The sequence below is a fragment of the Lactuca serriola genome, chromosome 3 (assembly GCF_051521515.1).
Source record: "Lactuca serriola cultivar US96UC23 chromosome 3, Lser_US96UC23_V15, whole genome shotgun sequence".
Lineage (NCBI taxonomy): Eukaryota > Viridiplantae > Streptophyta > Magnoliopsida > Asterales > Asteraceae > Lactuca > Lactuca serriola.
The window spans coordinates 169,974,893-170,000,962 of NC_136410.1; the positions used below are offsets into that span (position 1 = coordinate 169,974,893).

The 26,070-nt window shown below is 42.7% G+C and overlaps 1 protein-coding gene across 1 annotated transcript; it reads left to right on the forward strand.

Annotated features, from left to right (window-relative positions):
* The first annotated feature begins 23,159 nt into the window (after positions 1-23,159).
* LOC145094742 (non-specific lipid-transfer protein AP10-like) lies at positions 23,160-23,815 on the forward strand. Its single transcript, XM_079032807.1, has 2 exons — positions 23,160-23,518; positions 23,620-23,815. The coding sequence occupies exons 1-2, from the start codon at positions 23,181-23,183 to the stop codon at positions 23,627-23,629; spliced, it is 348 nt and encodes a 115-aa protein (XP_078888933.1). The 5' UTR covers positions 23,160-23,180; the 3' UTR covers positions 23,630-23,815.
* The last annotated feature ends 2,255 nt before the right edge of the window (positions 23,816-26,070 follow it).

Sequence of the window (26,070 nt, forward strand, 5' to 3'; positions counted from 1 at the left end):
CTTACGAGTGAGTTGAGACTTATGAATCTCCTTTGAGTGAGAATCATTATGTTCAGGTGATTGGCAAGGTTGATGAGCCATTTGCTTTAACTTCTTAAGTACCTCGGACTTCGAAGACATGGTTTCATTGGTTGTAATAGACATATCTTTGACAATTGGCTTAGCAACTTTCTTTGTAACTTTCTTTGGAGAGACGAGAAAAACTTTCACAACTTCCTCAGGACTAGGCTTCAAAGGACTTGCCTTAACTTCTTTCTTAGAGCCTTTGCTGTAACGCCCCGATTCTCAGGTATTGTTTAAATAAGATTTATTGGGTTAAGCTCTACTCAACGATTTGGTTGACATACTCGACGAGTAGCAGCGGGGTGGGATCGCGTGTTAAGTGACCTACTCGACAAGTCCATAGTGGGACTCGACGAGTAGGAGCTGGCAGATGAAACCCTAAATCCCGAGGTTTGCACCTCTATTTAAAGGAGCCTCAGCCTCCTTTGGCCTCTTTGCAGTCTTTGAAAGCCCTTTAAAACCCTAATACACCTGTGTGTGTGTGTGTGCCCATTATGTGTTTGAAGCTTGAAAAGAGGATCTTTGGAGGGAGAAGGATTGGAGGAAAAGGAGATTAGAGCAAGTAGAGTGTGGGAATCAACTCTTATCTCATTTATCATCTTTTGGAGGTAACAACATGGCCTTTTCCTTGTGAATCTCTTCCATTGGTTGAGTTTTAGGGTTTTTGGTGAGATAATAAGCTGGAAAGATTAGCTATGGGCTAGATCTGAGGTTGTAACTTCAGATCTGGACCCTCCTTGGATTCTAGAAGCATAAAGTTTCAGTTTTGGTCATGATTAAGGTCCCTCTTGAGCATGAAGTTCCATTAAGAACTTAAAATAGGCATTTAGAGCCTTTATATCCATGCATGCACGTAAGTTTGCAACTTTACGTGATAAGCATGCCCTAGAAGCTTGGATCTATGATTTGGAGCCGCTGCATGGCTCAAAACAAGTCTGTATGGAAAGTGGACTGAATGGACTCGGCGAGTCACATGAAGATGGCTATGAACTCGACGAGTTGGATGAACAACTAGGCGAGTCCGATGAAGATTGCCATAAACTTGACGAGTTGAAGAACAACTCGTCGAGTCGGATGAGTTTTCTCCAGGATATATATGTGTGTGTATCCGTCGAGTTGAAAGGAGGAAAACTCGACGGGTGGCCTTACATTTTGATCGATAATCGAAGGAACTTGACGAGTCACCCCGATGACCCGGGGAGTTGGAAAGTGCTTCAAGGAACTCGGTGAGTAGCCGAGGGTACTCGGCGAGTTAAGGTCAACATGGACTGTTAACCTTGACTGAGGTCTTTAACTTCGACCAGGGGTTGACTAGTGGGTTATGGAGTACCTTATAAGGTTAAGGACATATGAGTATGTTGTACTATGATAATAGGTGGTAGAGCCTGTGTCAAGTGATCCGAGAGTTGGAGTTTACCTTTCGAGTCGACATCTGCGAGGTGAGTTATCCTCACTATATCGATAGGGTCTACGGCACCAAGGCCGACCCTTTAGTTGTTATTGTTATGGTATGCTACATGTAGTTATGACCTGTTAGATCGGAATCGGGGTAGACAGTATGTTATGCTCTTGTGATCCGTAGGGATTGGTATGATAGTGACCTACTAGGTCGGTACTCTAGTTACAGGAGAATTCTATGATTGATGATCAGTGAGATAGATATGTTTGATGTTTGTATATGCCAGTATATGATAGTATGCGCACATGGTGATTTGCTTGTTGTTGGGTTGAGGCGGTCCTGCTTTGTGCTGATAGCCAATATACCCTATGAGCGATCTGGGGACACTATAGGCCCACATGGCAGACTAGTCATGCCGAAGGCTCGGGATAGATTCAGACAGACTGTAGGCCCGGTAAGGCGGTCCAGTCAGGACGATGGCCCAGTATGCATGTTGATTGATTGATTATTACTGATATAGTATTGTCAGTGTGGTATTGGTATTTTGGGGGTAGCTCACTAAGCCCTCGGGCTTACAGTTTTCAGTTTGTATTTTTTTAGGTTTTTCAGGAGATCATGGAAAGGCGAAGGCATGACCGTACCGCTCCTCATCCTTATGTTATGATTTTTGGGACACTCTGATGGAAAATGATTTGAAAACATTTTGTAAACAATGCTATTTGGTTTTTATTTATGATTGAAAAAGTTTAAATTTGGCGTAAAATTTATGGATGTTACAAGTTGGTATCAGAGCCTTGGTTTGAGTGAATTGGAGGAACACTCGTGTGAATCCAGTCTCAAATCAAGGAGATTTTTGGAAAGTAAGTTTTAAAATGGTTTTCAAAATAAAGGATGGAGGATGCAAAGGGTACGATCAGTGGGAGCCTGTAAGTAAAACCTAAAATACCATGCAGTTATTTGATATTCTGATATGTTAGAACAGTATGCTAGTACTAGGCTAGGGATCTTCAGGAATCGCATGATAGATTTGCCTGATTGCATGATGCCTTATTAGCCTAGGGTTTCTTGTATGTGAAATTGACATCATAACTGTAGGAGTTTAGTGTATGCATCACGGTTGTGAATAATAAAGATCTTATAGCCTAAGAATGTGGATTCGGCCTTCGGGTAGCATTGGATATTCGAAAGTCTATTGGGTCCAACATTATGTGTAGCTAGCGTGCACTGGCGCTGCAGAGGATGATGGAAGTTTCATGGATGTGTGAGTCGTGATAAGTGGTGAGACTAGATGCGACATATTTGGTATTCCCCTAGAAGTGAGGGTTGAGCGCATTTCCTATGTTGATGATATTGTTAGGGCGTTGTGGTGATACTTGAGACAAATATGGGTAGGTGTGGAAGGTAGTATGGGCCCGTACTACTGAAAGCACAGGACCCATACACGTAGCAAGGAAATCATAATCGCTAGGGTTTGTGGGTTTTGGTCTCCCGACATTATGTTATTTATCTGATGACTTGTATATATATTTCAGTATGATGGTGACGAGACGTGTTGCTTCGGGATCCGGATCATGATCATGATCGGGATCGGGGTCAGGAGACAGAGGGTTGGAGGTGCCGGTAGCACCTGAGCCCGTGGTTCAGATATGGACCGAGGAGTTGGATGCCAGGATCCGGGAGATTATGCACGACGAGATTGCTGCTGCGTTCCGAGTGCAGCTGCCAGAGATGTTTGGGTCAATTAAGACCGTGATGGTTGAGTACTTTGATGAGCGATATGCAGCTCTAGCAGAGACAGCTGTCGCTGCAGCTACTTCGGCCGTAACTGCGGCAGGGGTTGGAGGAGGAGCCGACAGGGCTTTCCAGTACCGGGACTTCGATAATACGAATCCCCCGACATTTGATGGTACATAGGATGTGATTAGGGCTATGAGGTGGTTATCTGACGTGGAGGGTTGTTTCTTCACGTGCTCATGTCCTGCTGACCAGAAGGTCAGGTATGCCCTGAACCTGCTGAGGCTTGGGGAAAAGGACTGGTGGAGGCTAACGACTGGGTCGTATATTGATGATCAACGGGCTATTGTTACTTAGGAGCAGTTCATAGATATGTTCCGCACCCGCTACATTCCACGCGTTGAGTGGGAGCGGCTTGCGCATGAGTTTTTGACATTGAGACAGGATGGGGAGTTTGTGATGGAAATTACCCGTATGTTCACGAAAAAGGGCTATGTTTTGCCCGGAGTTTGCTTCAGAGCAGTCTCAGATGACTCGTTATCTGAGTATGCTCAAGACTGATATTCGACAGTTTGTGTCTACACAGCGATGTGATAACCTCCTGGATCTTCAGGAAGCCGCGAGGCGGCGTGAGTTGGAGATAGAGCTGCAGCTGAAGGAGCAGCGTCAAGCACCGACACAGTCTCAGCCGGCGCCTAAGCGGTCTAAGACCGCTGATACACGGTATGGGGGTCATTAGAGCCGCACTTGTGGAAAGTGTGGCAGGGTTTATTCAGGGGTTTGTCGAGCAGGAGGTGGGTGCCACAAATGTGGCAAGGAGGGGCACTATGCCAGGGACTGCCGTCAGTCCGCTCCTCCAGCAGATATGAGGATTTGTTACCATTGTCATCAGGTTGGTCATATGAAGACCAACTGTCCGCAGCTTGCCGCCAAGCCGGCGCAGGGTTCCGCGCCCGCTACTGTGAGGATTGGAGATGGGAGGTCAGTCAAGGTGGAGCCTCCGAAGGCTCAGGGTCGCGCCTTCCAGCTCATGGCCAAGGAGGCCAAGTCAGTACCGGATGTGGTTGTTGGTACGTTTCTATTCTCTGTCTCAGTTATTGTATTTGTGTTATGCTTATTGATTGTACCTGTGATTACGTACGTTTTTACTGAATTCTTTGCCCGCTTTGATATTATTTGACTCGGGGGCGAGTCGGTCGTTTGTATCTCAGACCTTCTCTAGAGGGTTTAGTGTGCCGATAGATGATCTTGAGTGTCCGTTGCGAGTTTCGATCGCCAACGAACACGGCGTTTCTGCTTCATCGATCTACCGGGGATGCGAGTTGGAGATTTTCGGGGTGTCCTTCCTGATAGATTTGATTCCTATCCCCATGGGGGAAGTGTACGTGATTGTAGGGATGGATTGGCTTAGCCGTTTTGGCTCCATGATCAACTATGAAGGACAGCTGGTGGTGGTTCGAACCCCAAGTGGGGGAGAACTTGTAGTATATGGTGAGGGAACCAGGTTGGGATCAGGGTTTTGTTCGGAAGCCAGGGCTTGGCAGTATATTCAGCACGAGTGTGCCGGTTATTTAGCGTACGTGGTAGATACGCGGGTTAGGGAACAGCCCTCAGTTTCATAGGTTCCCGTGATCAGAGAGTTTGCTGACGTGTTTTCGGAGGAGTTACCCGGAGTGCCTCCGGAGAGGCAGGTTGAGTTCAAGATTGATCTAGTGTCAGGTGTGGCCCCTATTGCTAAGGTGTCGTACCGACTGGCACCGCCAGAGATGCAGGAGTTGTCATCTATGTTGTAGGAACTGCTGGGTAAGCAGTTTATTCGTCCGAGTAGTTCACTCTAGGGTGCACCGATCCTTTTCGTCAGGAAGAAGGACGATTCGCACAGGATGTGCATTGACTATAGGGAGCTGAACAAGTTAACGGTGAAGAACCATTACCCGCTCCCGAGGATAGATGATCTTTTCGATCAGCTGCAGGGTGCATCTTTGTTTTCCAAGATTGATTTGAGATCAGGATATCACCAGGTCAGGGTGAGGGAGGAGGACGTGGAGAAGACCGCGTTTCGGACTCGTTATGGTTATTACGAGTTCGTGGTGATGCCGTTTGGGCTCACCAACGCGCCAGCGGTGTTCATGGATCTGATGAACCGAGTCTGCAGGCCGATGCTCGATCGCTCGGTCATTGTGTTCATAGATGATATCTTGGTGTATTCCAAGACTCGGGAGCAGCATGAGGAGCATCTTAGGGAGCTGCTGGAGGTTCTGAGGCGAGAACGGTTGTATGCCAAGTTCTCGAAATGCGAGTTTTGGTTACGAGAGGTCCAGTTCCTCGGACATCTCATTAACCAGGAGGGGATTTTGGTCGATCCGGCTAAGGTGGATGCAGTTGTGCAGTGGGAGACTCCGAAATCTCCCTCAGACATCAGGAGTTTCTTGGGTTTAGCAGGATATTATCGGAGATTCATTCGTGATTTCTCAAAGATTTCCATACCCCTCACTCATCTAACGAGGAAGGGGGTGGATTTCCGGTGGGGCCCTGAGCAACAGAGGGCATTTGAGACCCTTCGGCGATGTTTATGCGAGGTGCCGGTGTTGACATTCCCTGAGGGAGTTGAGGATTTTGTGGTATTTTGTGATGCGTATATCACAGGCTTGGGGACAGTCATCATGCAGAGGGGACGAGTGATAGCCTACGCATCGAGGCAGCTGAAGCCGCATGAGACGAGATACCCTACGCACGATCTTTAGTTGGGAGCGGTGGTTTTTGCTCTCAAGATTTGGAGGAACTATATGTACGGTGTCCGTTGTACTATATACACGGATCACAAGAGTTTGAGACATATCATGGATCAGCTGAACCTGAACATGAGGCAGCGCAGGTGACTGGATGTGGTCAAGGACTATGATTGTGAGATCCTTTACCATCCTGGTAAAGCCAACGTGGTTGCGGATGCTCTGAGTCGCAAGTCAGCTGGATCCTCGACCCCAGCCAGGTGTATGAGGATAGCGGTGGATTCCCCGCTGGTGGGTTTGGTCAGGGATGCTTAGATTGAGGGTATGAGACCAAAGAACTAGGAGATTGAGAGGATTAAGGGCGAACGCGCCCGGTTTGTTCAGGATAGTCGCGGGTTGCTGACCCGTTACGGTCAGGTTTGGGTTCCGATGTCCGAAGGGGTCCGACAGACAATGATGGAGGAGGCTCATAAGTCTCGTTTTTCGATTCACCCGGGAGCCACCAAGATGTACCGTGATTTGAGTTTGAGTTATTGGTGGCCTGGCATGAAGCAAGATATCACTTGGTTTGTTGAGAGGTGCTTGACCTATAGGATGGTCAAGGCCGAGCATCAGAGGCCGCATGGTCAGCTGCAGCCTCTGGAGATTCCCATGTGGAAATGGGAACGGATCGTGATGGATTTCATCACAAAGTTGCCGAAGACGGAAAGGGGGTTCGATGCTATATGGGTCATCGTGGATCGATTGAACAAGAGTGCCCATTTCCTAGCCATACGGAGAGTTCGTCGACAGAGAAGTTGGCCGACCTATACGTCAGAGAGATTGTCTCTTGCCATGGGGTTCCAGTTTCTATCGTTTCTGATCGAGATGTCAGGTTTACTTCCCTTTTTGGTAGAAGTTCCACGAGGAATTGGGTACGAGACTACATTTTAGCATGGCGTTCCATCCGCAGACTGATGGGCAGAGTGAGCGGACCATTCAGACCCTTGAGGACATGTTGAGGGTGTGCATCATTGATTTTGGTGGGAGTTGGGATTCCTACCTACTGCTTGCTGAATTCGCCTACAACAACAATTATCATTCCAGTATTGGCGCCCCGCCTTTCGAGCTGTTATATGGGCGGAAGTGTAGGACCCCAGTCTGCTAGGGTGAGGTTGGGCACAGGGTGATGGGTCGGACAGAGGCAATTATGCAAACTACCAAGATGATACAACAGATTAGACAACGACTGCAGACCGCTCAGATCCGGTAGAAAAGTTATGCCGACCGACGCCGATCTAAGCTGAAATTACAGGTGGGTGGCATGGTTCTTTTGAAGGTTTCACCCTGGAAGGGTGTGATCTGCTTCAAGAAGAGGGGAAAATTGGGTCCCCGTTACATTGGGTCGTTCAGGATTGTTGTCAGGGTTGGCAGGGTGGCTTATAGGCTAGAGCTTCGCGCAGAGCTTAGCCGGATCCACAACACATTTCATGTTTCGCAATTGTGAAAATGGATTATGGACCTTCAGTAACCCTTCGGCATGGAGGCTAGGAACTTTCGCTTTGAGGTTGAAAAGCGAAGTCATATTCCAGACTTGTGAAATCTTCAGCCTGAGTTGGTATTACTCAGAACCTCAAGGATTTTATGGGTGCAAATGTGTGCCAATGAATAAGATAAGAAATAAATATAAGAAAGATTTGGTTATGTGATATCAAATGTAATTTGACATAAAGGCAGTTAGATCCTGGGCAAAGATCACTTCGCGCAACATCAAGAGAGATGTCGAACAGCTTTTGTGGTTTCCCATCAACTACAATCGAATACTTATAGAGAAGTATCGAAGGGCTTCTTTTTATAAAACTTCGCAGGTGGACAAAAAAATTTATTACATATCACAACTCAATATAAGTGTGAGAAATTATAAACGAAATTACCTGTTTGACCAGTGTAGTTAGTGATAAGTATGCATGGAAAAATATTTCAAGTAACGAAGTATCGAACTGATATTCAGACGAAAATCATATTTCAAAAAAATTAGTCCTAGATCTTGTTGGGTAAAAAATATCGTGGGTTACGAACATTTTAGCAAGAACACGAAAAAAGAAAGAATATGATATTGAATATCAAAGTGATGTACTAAAACAAATATTTTGTTACATTCTAGAACAAAAGTTCCCCATCAATTCCTTAAATGTTTCGAAATATTGGCTTTAATTTTCATCACGGGCTCATGAATCCAGATCATAAACACATATTGTTTACATATATAACCTGGTTGGTTTGGACTAGAGATGTCTTGGGTATGTCTCATTGTGTGCGATCGTGTAAGAATAGTTGATGAAATAGATTGGTTAGATAATCAAAAATACCTATGATATTATTGGACCAAGCAGGAAACTCTTAACTCATTTGAGAATAGTAAGGTAGCTCAAGGACTAATGTGAATATAGCCTGATTGGGAAGGAATTCTCATGATGAGAAATCCATTAAGGCTTCGAAACACATTAATTCATGGAGGCTTAGGTCGACATGCTGCAGCAAGCTTCTAAGGACACCTAACTAGTACAAAGTATTGAAATAATACCTTTCCCTAAAGCTGCAAAGCGTGAATCATCAGAGATCTTCTCTAGCATACTTCACAAACAGAGTTAACCAAACAAAACACAAAATATTTTTGACTTTTTGATTTTTTAATGAAAATAACAAAAATAAGAAAATCTTCTTGATATTTTTGATTTTTGAATTGAAAAGACAAAACAAAAGAAAATCTTTTGGTGTTTTAGATTTTTGAATTGAAAAGACAAAACAAAAGAAAATATTTTGGTGTTTTTGATTTTGAAACGAAAATTGTACTTAAATAGACGAAATGTACATTACCTATAAAACGAAGTATAAAGGTCATACTAACAAAGAGTAAAGATGTGATGTGTCGACATCGTTGTTAAAAATCAACTAACGAAGTGTGTGCTGAATCGTTCAAGGGAATGTCGAATGCGAAGCGTGTCAAAGCAATGAATATGAACAGTAAACTCTGAATGAATTAGCAATTTTTCGACACAACTTGACTTTATGACGAAGTAAGATTTGGAATAGCATTCGCATCAAGCATTCCTAATCCCGATAAAATCCTTAGAAAAGTTTTCTCGTCCAACGATTTTGTGAAAATATCAACCAGTTGATCGGTAGTTTTCACAAAATGAACTTCAATGTTGTCTTCCTCAACATGATATTTGATAAAGTGGTAACGATGCGCAATGTGTTTAGTCTTCGAATGTTGCACTGGATTATGGCAGATGCGAATTGCACTATGTAAATCACAATACAACGAAATTTTCTTCATGGTGATTGCATAATCACGTATTTGGCTTTTAATCCATATGATTTGAGAAGTGCAAGGAGTAGCAAGTGCTATGGAAATCGAAACAAGAGTTTGATTTTTCGATTGCTAGCTAACAAGCTTCTTATCCAAAAGCTGACATCCGCCACTTGTGCATTTATGATCAAGTTGACTACCTCCTAAGTCTGCATTGGAAAATGCTTGAATGAAAAATCATGTTTTCGAAGGATGCCACAATCCTAACGAAACTGTTCCTTTAAGATAACGAAAAATGTTTTTGACAACTGTAAGATGTGGTTCCCTGGGATTCGATTGGTAAGTAGCAGAATTGCACACAACAAACATAATATCAGGTTGACTAGCCGTTAGGTATAGTAACGAACCTATCATGTCACAACTAGCATTTAGCTAAGAAATTCTAGTCGTATGTAACCATTTAGCTATTGTAAAACATGCACTTTAAGTAAAGCTCACTCAATGCTCGTTTAGATTCATCAATTATATTCATCAAAGAATCTGAAAACCCTAAGAATCCCGGTTGGAGTCCATATTGGACTAGGAGTTCCTTATTGGGCCTAATGTACCAATAAGCATATAATTCAACTATAGGCTACGGTTGTACACTAAATAGGTGCGAACAAATGAAATGTCTCACAAGAACCTTATTGTAACACATTATTTAATGTTTTTCAATAATGATCTCGTGTATGAAATTTAGTTACAAAGCCCAATGTATATGTGCATGAATAAATGAGGCCCAATAAACATGAAATTAGTATACAATGTCCGTCGAACATGTAGATGGGTTAACAAGGCCCAAGAAACATGTAATGAGTATAAAGGACCTATCAGGCATGTAAATGGGTCACTATGGTCCAATACCATGTAATGAAAGTGTAAGGCCCAATAAGCATGTAAATGGACCCCGAAGGCCCAATAACATGAAAATGGGTATACAATGTCCAATAAAAGTGAGAATGACGTAATTAGCCCATTTGTTATTATATTGTTTGTTTTAGCTCAAGTATTACCAAAATGATATAAAAGGCCCACTTTTTGTAAAAATGACATTCTTGGCCCATTAAGCCGAATATTTACAATTAAGGCATATTTTTGGTAAAAATGACACTGTAGGCCCATTAAGACCGAAAATTTACATTTTGGCCCATGTTTGTGGCCCAAAATGACAAAGGACAGGGGTTTTCGGCCCATAAGGTCCATAAAAACAATGTGAGTCATTTTAGGCCCAATATGGCCCAAAATGTTATAGTTTAATGAATGTGGGTCCAATTAAGTCCCAAATGAAGATTCTTAGCCCAAAAGAATCAAGTTGTGAGTTTATTAGTCCATTAGGCCCAATAAGAGGATCCTGGTCCAAATCAAAGTTTGAACCGAGACATTAGGGTTGCAAACCCACAGTTGAGTGTATGAAATGTATTGTATTAGATTTTTGGGCTTCACGAGTGAGTTTTGATTCGAATAGTTGTTTTTGAATTGAATAACATGCATAACATCAAACTTTGAATTACAAGGTACATCGAGAGTTGATCATACCTAGATAGAATTTCTTAGCCAAAATAGCTAGTTGTGACACAACTCGAGTCAACAGTCCATGTTGACCCAACTCATCAAGTGCATCAAAGCAACTCGTCATGTCCTCTTGTTTCCTCAGAATTGTAACACCCGAAATCAGAAAGGTCAAGAAAGGAAAGGAAAAACCCTAAGTTAAAGAGGGTTGACTCGTCGAGTCCAGGGAGGAACTCGGCGAGTCGGAGCGGGATCCGGGTGTAAAGTAAGTGACAGACTCCGCGAGTCGGCAAGTGGACTCAGCGAGTCTGGTCTGGGTTGGGAAACCCTAATTTTGGGACTTGGTACCCTATTTAAGCATCTTATTCTCTTCCCTAGGGCTCATTTGCGGCCCCAATAGTCCAGAGCCAGAAACCCTAAGCTTCCATTGTTGCTCATTCAAGCTTTCTTGCCATTTTGGGTGATTTGAAGGAAGAAGGAAGAAGGCACCCATTGGGATTCAAGGATTGGCAGTAGATCCAGAGTTTGTGAGGTCTTCCAGAACATTTGAAGGTAATGAGTCGCTATCTTCCCTCTTTTGCATATAGATCAACCTTTATCATGAGATTTGGGGCTTTTAGGACAAGTTTATGAACCATTTCGAGCTAGAAGTCCAGATCTGAAGTTGCTACTTCAGATCTATGTGCATCTTGGCCTAGAGAATCATAAAGCATTAGTCTATGGGTTGATTGTTGAGCCCCTTTGTCTCAAATCCTAGTTTATAGTGTTTTGAGCCTAGATCTCGTTAGCTACACGTAAAGTTTGCCACTTTACGTAAGAAATAGGCTTTAGAAGAGTGGATCTACAGTTTGGAGTCCATGCATGACTCAAAAGTCCTCTGCATGTATGTAGATCTGAATGGACTCGGCGAGTAGCATGAAGATGAGGAGGAACTCGACGAGTGGGATGAACAACTCGTCGAGTCGGATGAAGTTAGGCATGAACTCGGCGAGTTGGAAGAACAACTCGACGAGTTGGTTGAAGATTGTCTTGGGCTCGGCGAGTCTATTCGTGGACTCGGCGAGTCAGGTCGCGAAACCCCAAACCCTTCAAGTTGAGACTCGAATCAGTGAGTCGGGTGGAGACTCAGCGAGTTGGACAGGTCAGGACTCGGAAATAGTTGGACTCGGCGAGTCATGGACTGACTCGGCGAGTCGAGTCGCGAATAGAAAGACCCTGAGCATATGAACTCGGCGAGTCATTAGGTGGACTCGGCGAGTAGGGTTGACCGGGAAGGTTGACTTTGACCAGGATTTTGACTTTGACTTGAGTTGACTTTTAGAGGATTGTCAGACTAAGTGTCATATTGATATTGATAGATCGGAGAGCTAGAGGAGCAGCGGCTCAAGGGATTGTCGATTAGCAGCCAGAGGATTCTCGGCAGAGCTCAGCAGTTCAGGTAAGTTTCCTTCCAGTAGGAACGGGTCTACGGCCACAATGCCGGCCCGTTTAGTTAGCAGTAGTTCCGGACTTCAGTCCGATGCAGTAGTTAGAGTGCTTGATGTCTTTGTGATTCAAGCATGTTTTGTGTTATGTGTTCCAGACTTCGGTCCGATGTAGTATATGTGTTATGTTAGCAAATACGTGTTTATGTTATGCTATGTTCAGTCAGTTCCGGACTTCGGTCCGATGCAGTTAGTTCCGGACTTCGGTCCGATGCAGTCAGTTCCGGACTTCGGTTCGATGCAGTCAGTTCCGGACTTCGATCCGATGCATTCAGTTCCGGACTTTGGTCCGATGCAGTTAGTTCCGGACTTTGGTCCGATGCAGTCAGTTCCGGACTTCGGTCTGATGCAGTCAGTTTCGGACTTCGATCCGATGCAGTCAGTTCCGGACTTCGGTCCGATGCAGTGGGCAAGGCCCAGTATGTGCTTTATATGTTGTATGGTACGTGGTAGTTTGGGGGAGCTCACTAAGCTTCGTGCTTATAGTTTTCAGTTTTGGTTTCAGGTACTCAGTTTTCAAAAGAGGAGCTCGGGAATATTGCAGTGCACACACCATTTGTTTAACCTGGGATGTTTATACTCTGATATATCTGGCAGTTGTTAAGATATTTTGAGATACATAGCTTATGATTTTTACATGAGGTTTATCGACTATGGTTTTTATTATTAAATTAAACGAAATTTTCAGACTGTGTTTTTGGGATGTTTCAAGTTGGTATCAGAGCCTTGGTTTGAGGGATTTGGGCGCACTCTCGAGTGTGTCTGAACTCAAACTAAGGAAGTGGTATAAAGTTTTTAAGAGAAAAACCATGGTTACAAAAGAATTTTGATAAAAGAGAATAATTTTAGAAAAAGTATAAAGAAAGGAGTTTTAGAAAAAGCGAAAAGAGTTTTGAAAAGAGAAAAGGGTGTGGTGCATGCAATCAGCCGAGCTCAAGTAAGTACTCCCAAATTACCCATACAAGTTTCAGTTTCAGTTTTAGTTCCAGCTTCAGTTTTAGTTTCAGTAGAACAGCATGCTAGAATAGGACTAAGGATCTAGGAGGATGCCTTATGTGCCTGCTATATGTGTTTCAGCTTATTGAGAATTACATGCTAGTATTGAGTAGACAGCAGTAGGATAGCCTGTTTAGGTTATGCCTGATAGTATGAGTTTAGCATTTTATGCTAGTACAGTTTTCTCGTTATGAGGATAGAATTGCTTGAGTAGTTTCTTGTGTCCGAATGCTGCTTGCTTTGTGCTTTGTGGGACTCCGAGTGATGGGAGTTAGCCATTAGGTGAATAAGTCACGTCACATGTGATCAGGGTTGAATAATCTCAGAGTGTTGGATTTGGCCCTATTGCGCAGCTCTTGTTTGAGTCCAACCATTATAGGGACGAGCCTTTTACTCGAAGGATTATCTGAGCCTCATCACATGTGATGGTATTCAGGTGATGGCTAATTAGCATTATAAGGAGGCCTTCAGAAACTGAGGACTGGTTTGAGTGGAGTCAGAGATTTCCCTAGGGCAAGCCTAGGATGAGAGTAGCAGAGATCAGTAGTAGTAGTAGTAACTTGGTGGAGTCAAGGCAGTTCTTGAGGAAAGTACGGATAGATGTGGAAGGTAGTATGGGCCCGTACTACTAAAAGCAGAGGATCCGTACTCGAATCAAGGAAGGCTGAGGCAAGACCAGGAAGCTAGTAGTAGTATCAATGATCCCTTGAGATATTTCAGTTTTCTGATGTTGCCATGATGTGTTTCAGAATGGTGGTTTTGCGTTCGAGGCTAGCAGACGGCAGTACCGGTGCCGGGGAGGGATCAGGATCAGGCTCGGGGGTCGAGTGTATGGATGAGCAGACCAAAGAGTTTCTTTCTTCAGAGATTACTCGTATCATACTGGAGCAGACTCCTGTGATCTTTGGTTCGATCAAGGAAGGTATCCTAGAGCTGATGGATGAGAGGTTGGGCACCTTCCGTGCCGAGGTGGCGGCCATGATGGGGTCGCACAGACTTACGTTCAGGGATTTCAGGGCATGTGGAGCTCCAGATTACCACGGGGCACGGGACCCCATAGCGAGTACTAGATGGTTGGCGGATGTGGCCAACGCTTTCCGCACGAGCAGGTGTCCCGAGGGGGACAAGGTTAGATTGGCGTCCTGTCTTCTGAAGGACAGGGCACGGGATTGGTGGGAAGAGGTCGGACATACCATTGGAGATGATGCAACGCTAGATGCCATGACCTGGGTTGATTTCTCTACCAGGTTCAGGGCGGAGTTTGCACCGGTTATTGAGGTGCAGCAGTTAGCCAGAGAGTTTCAGGACCTCACCCAGACTACAGAGACCGTGGCGGAGATTACCGCCAAGTTCAGGGAGAGGGCTCTTCTCGTTCCTCAGTATGCAGCCGATGAGAAAATGAAGAAGGCCCGTTATCATGAGATGTTGCGAAGCGATATCCGCCAGTTTGTGAGCCGGTCCAGCTATAAAACGTTGGATGACATGATTGCTAGGGCTCGGGAGAGGGAGATTGACCTTGAGATGGAGAAGAAGAGGAAACCGGAGGCGGTTTCGGGTACAAGTAGTTCGGGCAAAAAACCCAAGGTTTCAGATCACAGATCCAGGAGTCAGCAGAGCCACGGTCGATGTGGCAAGTGTGGGAGATTGCACGATGGGGTGTGCAAGGCAGGGAGTTCCGGCTGCTACAAGTGCGGTCGGACTGGGGATTTGAGCAGGGATTGTACGGCCCCTGCTACCGCCATTGCAGCATCAGATCTGATTTGCTTTCAGTGCAATCAGAGGGGACATAAAAAGTCCCAGTGTCCGAGTTTAGCTACAGCAGGGAAGGTGGCTGCACCTGCCCCTGCTACTTTGAGGATTACAGATAGCCGGCAGGGCCGAGCCGAGGCGCCAGTGGCGAAGAGTAGAGCTTTTCAGATGACAGCAGAGGAGGCACGAGCGACTCCTGATGTGGTGACGGGTATGTATCTTCCCTTCATCTCTATATTATTATTGATTGATTATTGCTTATGGTTATATGTTTTGTATAGGGTCGTTCTCTGTGAACGACATTTCTGCTACAGTATTATTTGATTCGGGGGCTACCCGATCGTTTGTATCGCTAGCGCTTAGCAAGAGATTTAGTAGAGCTCCAAGGGAGCTGGATTGTCCACTAGAGGTTGAGATAGCAGATGACAGGACCGTGAGGGTCGCCAGAGTGCATAGAGGATGTTCTCTTCAGTTGTTCGACGAGCAGTTTTCGGTGGACTTGGTCCCTATTCCCCTGCGAGGGAATAAGGTTATAGTAGGCATGGATTGGTTGAGTCCCAATGGGGCGGTGATTGATTGTGAGTTGCAGCTAGTGAGGGTTCGCACTCCCAGTGGGGGAGAGTTAGTGATTCAGGGCGAGAGGCCACAGCGCGGACCAGCTTTTTGTTCAGCCGCGAGAGCGAGGCGTTATTTTCAGCAGGGATGCGCCGGATATATAGCTTATGTTGTAGATGCCCGGGAAAAGGGTAAGGTGGCAGTAGATGATGTTTCGGTAGTGCGAGACTACCCTGATGTATTCCCAGAGGATTTGCCTGGAATACCTCCAGAGAGACAGGTCGAGTTCGGGATCGATCTGATTCCGGGTGCGGCGCCGATAGCTAAGGCCCCGTATCGGCTAGCTCCCCCTGAGATGCAGGAGTTGTCTACGCAGTTGCAGGAGCTGCTAGACAAAGGTTTCATCAGACCGAGTAGTTCGCCTTGGGGGGCTCCAATTTTGTTTGTAAAGAAAAAGGACGGGTCGCACCGTATGTGTATAGATTACCGGGAGTTGAATAAGGTAACGGTGAAGAACCGTTACCCACTCCCGAGGATAGATGATTTGTTTGACCAGCTTCAGGGAGCGTCTTGGTTTTCCAAGATCGATTTACGTTCCGGGTATCATCAGATGCGAGTCAGAGATGAGGATGTACAGAAGACTGCTTTCAGGACCAGGTATGGTCATTATGAGTTTGTGGTGATGCCATTTGGGCTCACCAACGCTCCAGCCGCGTTCATGGATCTCATGAATCGCGTGTGCAGGCCGATGCCGGATCGGTCTATGATAGTATTCATAGATGATATCTTGGTGTATTCCAAGACGTAGGAGCAACATGAGGAGCACCTGAGAGAGGTGCTAGAAGTTTTGAGGAGGGAGAGACTTTTCGCAAAGTTCTCCAAGTGCGAGTTATGGTTGCGTGAGGTGTAGTTCCTTGGTCACCTCGTCAACCAGAAAGGCATTTTAGTAGATCCGGCCAAGATAGAGGCCGTGATGCAGTGGGAGGTCCCGCAGTCTCCATCCGAGATTCGGAGCTTCCTGGGGTTGGCAGGGTATTACCGGAGATTCATTCAGGATTTCTCCAAGATAGCAGTGCCGCTCACCCGACTGACCAAGAAGTCGGTGGTGTTTCGTTGGGGGCCGGAGCAGCAGGCAACATTTAAGACCCTCAGGCGGAGGTTGTGCGAGGCTCCGATCCTTACCCTGCCAGAGGGAGTAGAGGATTTTGTAGTCTACTGTGATGCCTCAATCACAGGTATGGGAGTAGTATTGATGCAGCGAGGCCATGTGATAGCTTACGCCTCGAGACAGTTGAAGCCTCACGAGGCTAACTATCCTACTCATGATTTAGAGCTGGGGGCGGTTGTGTTTGCCCTCAAGATTTGGAGACATTACCTTTATGGAGTCCGTTGTACCATCTACACGGATCACAAGAGTTTGAGGTACCTTATGGATCAGCCGAATCTGAACATGAGACAGATGAGGTGGTTGGATGTGCTGAACGATTATGATTGTGAAATCCTTTACCATCCAGGGAAGGCCAACGTAGTGGCCGACGCCCTAAGCCGCAAGGTGACAGCAACCCCTATCAGAGACTTATGTCTGAGGATGACAGTGATTACTCCGTTGATGGAACGGATCAGGGAGGCTCAGGTTGAGGGCCTCAAGGAGGAGAGACAAAAGTGTGAGAGGATAGTGGGTCGAGTAGCTTCGTTTGATTATGATAGTCGAGGGTTGTTGACCCTTCATGGGAGAGTGTGGGTACCGTACTAGGGCAGAGTACGGCAGGTGTTGATGGACGAGGCTCATAAGTCTCGATTTTCTATCCACCCAGGAGCGACTAAATGAGGAGTCTTTTGACTCCACAGTTGAGTTGGAACTCGGTGTTGCAGATAACCGATAAATGATTGGTAACCAGGAAGGTCTTGAGATAATTCGGGAAGCAGTGTTTCATGCAGTTCAGTGTTTCAGGCGCATTTCAGAGTTTCAGGCATGTTCAGTGTTTCATGCAGTTCAGAGTTTCAGGCATGTTCAGTGTTTCATGCAGTTCAGTGTTTCAGTCAGTTCAGTGTTTCAGGCAGTTCAGTGTTGCAGGCAGTTTAGTGTTTCGGATAGTTGCAGTGTGATGGTCAGTATTAGTATGTGTGTTGGAATGCAAGTGCTGGCGATATAGTTGGTTGATTTGGAAATGGCAAGTCCCTCTCAGCAGGATCAGTTGAGCCTTCTGCCAAGTATAAGTGATCTGTAAGGATAACTAGGCAGGTAGCTTTTCTTTCAGGATGGAAGGCTCGAGTTAGTAGGATTTGAGTAATCAGATGAGAGATAAGCAGGTTGGTTCCAGCAGCATCGATTCAGTATGGATGGCAGAATCGATAGAACAGTTATAGATAGTCGAAGTATATTCAGGAGTCGCTCGAAGCGACTAGGAGATTGCGATAGAGTGTAGTGACCGGTGGGAGTCCGGTAACTCAGCTATCGGCAGATTAGTTGGACCAGGGTGGTCTCCGTGCATCCGGTAGGCGGATGAGGGGTAACAGAATTTTCAGTCGGAGGAAGTAACGTTAAGGAAATTATGGAAAAGAGAAGAATTCAGTATGTACCAACAGTAGTGACCAGCACTGTGAGTGGCTGGAGTGATGGACAAAAGGGTTAAAGTCACCAGGCAGGGTGTTGAGGCGGATTGCAGGTCAGTTGATCATAGAGAACTTCGAGGACGAAGTTTAGTTTAAGTGCGGGAGAGTTGTAACACCCGAAATCAGAAAGGTCAAGAAAGGAAAGGAAAAACCCTAAGTTAAAGAGGGTTGACTCGTCGAGTCCAGGGAGGAACTCGGCGAGTCAGAGCGGGATCCGGGTGTAAAGTAAGTGACCGACTCGGAGAGTCGGCAAGTGGACTCGGCGAGTCTGGTCTGGGTTGGGAAACCCTAATTTCGGGACATGGTATCCTATTTAAGCATCTTATTCTCTTCCCTAGGGCTCATTTGCGGCCCCTATAGTCCAGAACCAGAAACCCTAAGCCTCCATTGTTGCTCATTCAAGCTTTCTTGCCATTTTGGGTGATTTGAAGGAAGAAGGAAGAAGGCACCCATTGGGATTCAAGGATTGGCAGTAGATCCAGAGTTTGTGAGGTCTTCCAGAACATTTGAAGGTAATGAGTCGCTATCTTCCCTCTTTTGCATATAGATCAACCTTTATCATGAGATTTGGGGCTTTTAGGACAAGTTTATGAACCATTTCGAGCTAGAAGTCCATATCTGAAGTTGTTACTTCAGATCTATGTGTATCTTGGCCTAGAGAATCATAAAGCATCAGTCTATGGGTTGATTGTTGAGCCCCTTTGTCTCAAACCCTAGTTTATAGTGTTTTGAGCCTAGATCTCGTTAGCTACACGTAAAGTTTGCCACTTTACGTAAGAAATAGGCTTTAGAAGAGTGGATCTACAGTTTGGAGTCCATGCATGACTCAAAAGTCCTCTGCATGTATGTAGATCTGAATGGACTCGACGAGTCCTTCGAGTTGACTCGGCGAGTAGCATGAATATGAGGAGGAACTCGACGAGTAGGATGAACAACTCGTCGAGTCGGATGAAGTTAGGCATGAACTCGGCGAGTTGGAAGAACAACTCGACGAGTTGGTTGAAGATTATCTTGGGCTCGGCGAGTCTATTCGTGGACTCGGCGAGTCAGGTCGCGAAACCCCAAACCTTTCGAGTTGAGACTCGAATCAGTGAGTCGGGTGGAGACTCAGCGAGTTGGACAGGTCAGGACTCGCAAATAGTTGGACTCGGCGAGTCATGGACTGACTCGGCGAGTCGAGTCGCGAATAGAAAGACCCTGAGCATATGAACTCGGCGAGTCATTAGGTGGACTCGGCGAGTAGGGTTGACCGGGAAGGTTGACTTTGACCAGGATTTTGACTTTGACCAGAGTTGACTTAGTTGACTTTTAGAGGACTGTCAGACTAAGTGTCATATTGATATTGATAGCTCGGAGAGCTAGAGGAGCAGCGGCTCAGGGGATTGTCGATTAGCAGCCAGAGGATTATCGGCAGAGCTCAGCAGTTCAGGTGAGTTTCCTTCCAGTAGGAACGGGTCTACGGCCATAATGTCAGCCCGTTTAGTTAGCAGTAGTTCCAGACTTCAGTCCGATGCAGTAGTTAAAGTGTTTGATGTCTTTGTGATTCAAGCATGTTTTGTGTTATGTGTTCCAGACTTCGGTCCGATGCAGTATATGTGTTATGTTAGCAAATACGTGTTTATGTTATGCTATGTTCAGTCAGTTCCGGACTTCGGTCCGATGCAGTTAGTTCCGGACTTCGGTCTGATGCAGTCAGTTCCGGACTTCGGTCCGATGCAGTTAGTTCCGGACTTCGGTCCGATGCATTCAGTTCCGGACTTCGGTCTGATGCAGTCAGTTCCGGACTTCGGTCCGATGCAGTGGGCAAGGCCCAATATGTGCTTTATATGTTGTATGGTATGTGGTAGTTTGGGGGAGCTCACTAAGCTTCGTGCTTACGGTTTTCAGTTTTGGTTTCAGGTACTCAGTTTTCAAAAGAGGAGCTCGGGAATATTGCAGTGCACACACCATTTGTTTAGCCTGGGATGTTTATACTCTGATATATCTGGCAGTTGTTAAGATATTTTGAGATACATAGCTTATGATTTTTACATGAGGTTTATCGACTATGGTTTTTATTATTAAATTAAACGAAAATTTCAGACTGTGTTTTTGGGATGTTTCAAGAATCCTCATGAAAACCAACTCAACTCGCCGAGTTACAGCAAGTTCAGACTCGTCGGAATAAACCCTAACCGACTCGTCGAGTTAGCTCATCGACTCGTCAAGTCCTTTCAGAATCTTTTCTCATTCAGATGTTTTTAAGGCAGAAAGAAACCCCAAACTCTAGATCTAACCTCCCAATGCTCGAATATCACGTAAAGCCACAAGCTTTACGTCCATGCATAGCACTTAGGGCTTGAAATGCCAAAAACATGATCCATTAAGGGGTATTCACTCAAAATCTCTATTATGGATGAATAAAGTCGGGACCTTTGGACTCTTGGGACCTCACAAGGTCCAGATCTAAGGTTTCAACCTCAAGATATGCTCAAGGGACTCAATAACACAAGGTGGATGGGAGAAAACGCTAAAACTTCCCCAAACCAAGATCTACACAAATAATGATCAAGTTAGCATCTTTTACCTCCAACAGAAGCTAACCACTGAAGAATCTCTGGATCCAAACGTCCCTCCCTGGACCAAGCCAAGATGTTCTCCAAATCTTCTTCCAAAGTTGCACAAGAACACCCAAAATAGTCTCTTTCTCTCTCACAATGGATGGAACCGATCTAGGGTTTCTCACAGGGCTCTCTTGAGACAAGGGAGGCGGAAATGAGGGCTTAAGACCCTTTAAATAGGACACAAACCCGAAAAATTAGGGTTTCTCCAAGCAGCTTCAACTCACCGAGTTGGTCACTAAACCCACGTGGCCCAGAATGACTGCACTCGCCGAGTTGGGCATACAACTCGTCGAGTTGCTCTGCTAAGGAACATGAATTTCTCAAATATGATACCTGGAAATTTCGGGATGTTACATTATATTTAGCATTTGTTTTTATAATTATTGAATCTCTTGTATTAATAAAAGAACTACAATAGTTATAAAACACATGCAAAATACAATTAATATGATTTTTGTTGATTTGTGGTAATGAGTGTTTTAGGCCACATACATAATGAAGCTCTATTTATGAATTGTATTTAGGTGATATCTTTATGGCTATAGTAATGATCACAAAAAAAATCCCAAAGTTATATTGGTTATTGTTATTGTGTTTTTTAATATATATATATATATATATATATATATATATATATATATATATATATATATATATATATATATTAGTGAAAGGGATGTCTCCATGGTATCTTTACTTTAAGTTGTTTAATAAATAAATATAAGTTTTCTTCAAATAAATTTAGTATATATAAATATAAAATCTCCAAAAAAAAGTTATTAAACTTTAACTTTATTAACCAAAAAGTTATGCTTGATATATATATATATATATATATATATATATATATATATATATATATTTGCAATTTAATCCTGAAAACCAATACTAACCAATTATAATGGTTATTTTACAAATATTTACCAGTTTCAAATTGTTTGAAAGAAAAAAAAATTAGAAGTTTCTTTTTTGAAAACAAAATAAAAATATAAAAACTTTTATGTAGATTTCGCTTAATTTATGATCTTCACAACAACCATGAATACGTAGATCTAAGAAAGTCAAGCAATGTGATGAAACTAGTTAGTTCAAAGGTGTATCATTTAATGGGATCTAACTTACTACTTTTAGAAACCAAATTCGATGAATATTTGAGTCTAAAGACACTTGTCATTATGTGTATACTTACAAGTGTGCATATGGACTAGTTTCGCCGAAACTTGACCGAAAACAAATAATATTAAATAGTGTGATCGCCATAAACTATTCTTATCTCACATGAGACCGTTTAAATTATAGTTTAGATGTGCTTTGGTTTTAAACAAGCCAGTGAAGCAAATATAAACTTGAGATTTTCTATTTTGAAAATATAATCAACTATAACATTTGATATTTAGTATATTTTAAGTTTTTAATAAAAATCAATTCGGTTTCCATATTCAAACAGTTTTTAAAAGAATCGAAACCCAATTTCTTAAAATAATTCTATAAACGATGACCAGTATTTTTATAAAAAAGCGAGTTTATGTATTGTCAAGGTGACTTGACCCATCTTTTTTTTTTTTAAATAAGAGATAATGAATTATCTTAATCTTTTGGAAACAAAACATATGAATAAATCAAATGTTTTAAAGCTTATATTTTATATTTTAATAGTCTAAATAAATAATATATCCAAGGTAAAGGTGCATAAACATCGGTTTTAACGAAATATGTTTATTTTAAATACTGGTTCAGTTTTTAACCGGTTTTTTTAGAAAAGGTTTGGTTTAAAGAGTTTTAGTAATTATACAATTGTAAAAATATATCAATATTTAAGACCTTGTTTCGTATAATTGTAAGAACTTTAATTTTATTTTTTGCTTATACGATCTGACCCGACCCGACCCATAGCCAACTAGTATTTTTTATTTTATATCGATGTTTAATGAATAATGTAATTTTACATTTAGACTCACTCTACATATGACTAACAAGGAGACCCAATATAGCCGGTTCCAACTTCCAATGCGTTTATGGCTATGTTTTCGGTTCCAAACCGAATATTAACTTACAAAGCCTAGTTTTAATTAAGTTTTAACTCGATTATTTTACCCCATTTAATTTATGATCTTCACAATCACCATGAATACGTTGATCTAATAAAATCAAGCAATATGATGATGGATAAAACTAAGTTCAAAGATATATCGTCTAGTCGAATCAAACTTGCTACTTTTAGAAACCAAACTTGATAAACATTTGAGTCTAAAGACACTTGTCATATTTACTTCCTACGTGCCCAAATACACCTTACAAAGATGACATCCAATATCCCCAACATCACCGATCACCTCGTACTATAAATCACCCATGACCCCACCCCATGCACCAACACAAAACAACACGACACAAAAAGGCGAAAGAGCAAATATGAAAGGAGCAACTGTAGCAATGTTGGCAATGATCATAGCGATGGCTCTACTCATGGTGCACCAAACTGAAGCCATTAGTTGCGGTGACCTTGCTAACATGATCAGCCCATGTTTAGGGTACCTGCAATCAGGAGGTTCACCAACGAAGCAATGTTGTGATGGCGCCAGGAAGGTTCAGGGTGCCACCCACAGCCAAGCTGACAGGCGAACAGCTTGCAATTGTGCTAAAAGCGCCGCCGGACAGTTCAAGGTTAGGCAGGATACCGCCTCTAATCTGCCGGGAAAGTGTGGTATCTCCACCACCATTCCCATCAACCCAAACGTCGACTGTAACAGGTGAGTTTAATTTGTATACTTGTGTGGAATGTTTGTTTAATTGGTTTGATAGTTAATGTAAGAATAATTTTGTGACTGGATTTATTTAATGGTGCATGCAGCATTCCTTGAGGTGGTGGTTACATGAATAATAAATAATGGAGGAGCTACGACGTGGTGTGCATGGTGTATCGCCGCCGGAATAAATAAACGTGTGTGTGTAGTTGTTTCTTTGTTTTGTTTTATATGTTGTATTGAGTCTTGTATTGTGTCTACATATAGGCTAGGTCATGCCCTCTATGGCCTTGCCTTGTTAAATAAAATTGTCATCTTTTATTGTCACGTATCATTTTACACCTTTTATTTAAAATAATTGAAGACTAAGAGAATACATTAAATCTATAAGATTAATCTAAAGTAAAAATAAAAAAATGTACTAGATAAATAACATCAAACATGATATACATATTGCTAGACATTTATTATTTTAAATCATATTGTGTAATATAGTATATTAGATGAAGACGCATTCTATGATGACAAAATACTAGTGTTACACGCATATGTTGATATGAAGACGTGGCTTTAGAACTTGAAGACGAAGATGAAAGCAAATATGTTGAGTCTGAACTTGAAATCCTTTGACACCCAGTTCACTTAACCATGGCTTGGATAGCAACTTGTATAGCTCCAACATGAATATAAAAAATACACACCACACACAAAAAAAAAAAAAAAAAAAAAAAAAAAAAAAAAACACTCATTTCAATCCATCATTTATACAAAATGGTGTACTTTCATATTAACGAAAAGATATCAAAGTAATATAATATTATCATGCATGCCATAATTATACCAACCAGGTAGTTGGCATATTCGGGTGTTGATATAAAATTAATACATCAAACCTCCAAAAGATATCTTCTAAAGTCTCAACAACATGACATCTATAAGATAATCTACTTCTTTTTTTTTGTCGTTGTTTGTACCTATACTTGTAATTTATGTCGTATTAATAGCTTCATTTTATTACTTCTTTTTATAGCTTTTTTAGCATATTTCATTCGCATTTTAGTTAATCTCCATGCATATTTTCCTTTTTGTTATTTTTATGACCATTTCGGGTACTTTCTAGTTTCTTGAGCATTATTGCAGATTTTTTTGGAGACTAGCGGAGCAGGGCTCTTGGGAGGAGATTGGACTTGAAGGGCAAAAGGGATTTCGTGCTTGATGGTTATGAAGGTAATTCATGGAGTGGGCTTGTCAATCGCTTGAAGGCGTGGAAGTGTTGAACTTTAAATTTGAAAGGCACGGGAAAATTCTTGAGTGTGCAAGATCGATATTTAGGAGTTTGCGAAAGCTTTGAGTGATGTGGAGAGACAAATTGGGCTCAAATTGAAAAATATTGAAGAAAATGGGCTAGAAGCTGATTAGACTCGAACTGGGCCAATGGTTAAGCTGTGGGGGCCCAAATCTTGAAGAAGCCCAAAAACTCCGTCATAGTCACGTGGCCCGCGTAAGATTCCCCGCGGCCCGCGTGGATTCCTGACAAGGGCAAATTCGGGATTTTGTCTAGAGCTTTATATTGGGAAGGTTGGTGTGCCTCTTCAGCCTTATCTTGGAGGTCCGAGTTTGACACTTTCTCTCTACAGTTTGGAGCACTTTTGAAGGCCAAGAACACCTCAAGAATATCTTCTTTTCATCTCTTGATTCTTGTCAAATGTTTGGTACAATCTTAACTAACCTTGTTTACTTGAGTTTAGTCATGTTTGGCTAAACAAATCTTGGTTGACTTTTGTTGAATCCTTTGAAATTTTGTTGGATATTGAAGAATCCATGAACTTGTTCTTAAATCTTTATGGAAATGTTTGTGTTTTCACATATTATCACTACTTGTATGTTTTAGTTCATGAGTTCAAATGTATTTGTGGTGATTAGTTGGCTAATTTCTTGATTAAGTAAAGGATCCTCAAATTAGCAAGCAACAAATGATTTTTGTGTTGTTTTTGCTTCACACAATCATAAAAACATTTCCTCCAACATGGTGGTGAAAGCAATTGACCCCTCTTGGATTTGGTGACCTTTTGGTTCTTAATGCTAGTTGACTTTCACTAATTACATACTTAATGAAAATTGTGACTTTGACTAAGGAAATTGTTATGAGCTTCTCTAACCATTTTAACAACTAAGAAAAGTCTAGGTAATCTCAAGCTTCTTGGATTACTATAGCCAAATTAAGGATTTAAATCAAGTATTACATCATTGGATTCTAATGATATGTTCATCAAAAGTCAAAGTGAGGAAACCTTAAGTCAACCATTCTTCTCTTATTGATTTTACATCAAACTCTTATTTTTGTTGCAATTGTCTATTTAAATCATAGTTAATTCTAGTTTGTTTCAAGTATTTCAAAACATCAAAACCCCCATTTTTAATTTATTGTCATTTTCCAAGTATTTTGACAAAGAGATTTTTCATAGAGTTATCAAATTGAACCAATCTCCGTGGATTCGATCCCTTTACCACTATACACTATTTTAGTGTGTAATAATTAGGGTCATTAATTTTGTTGG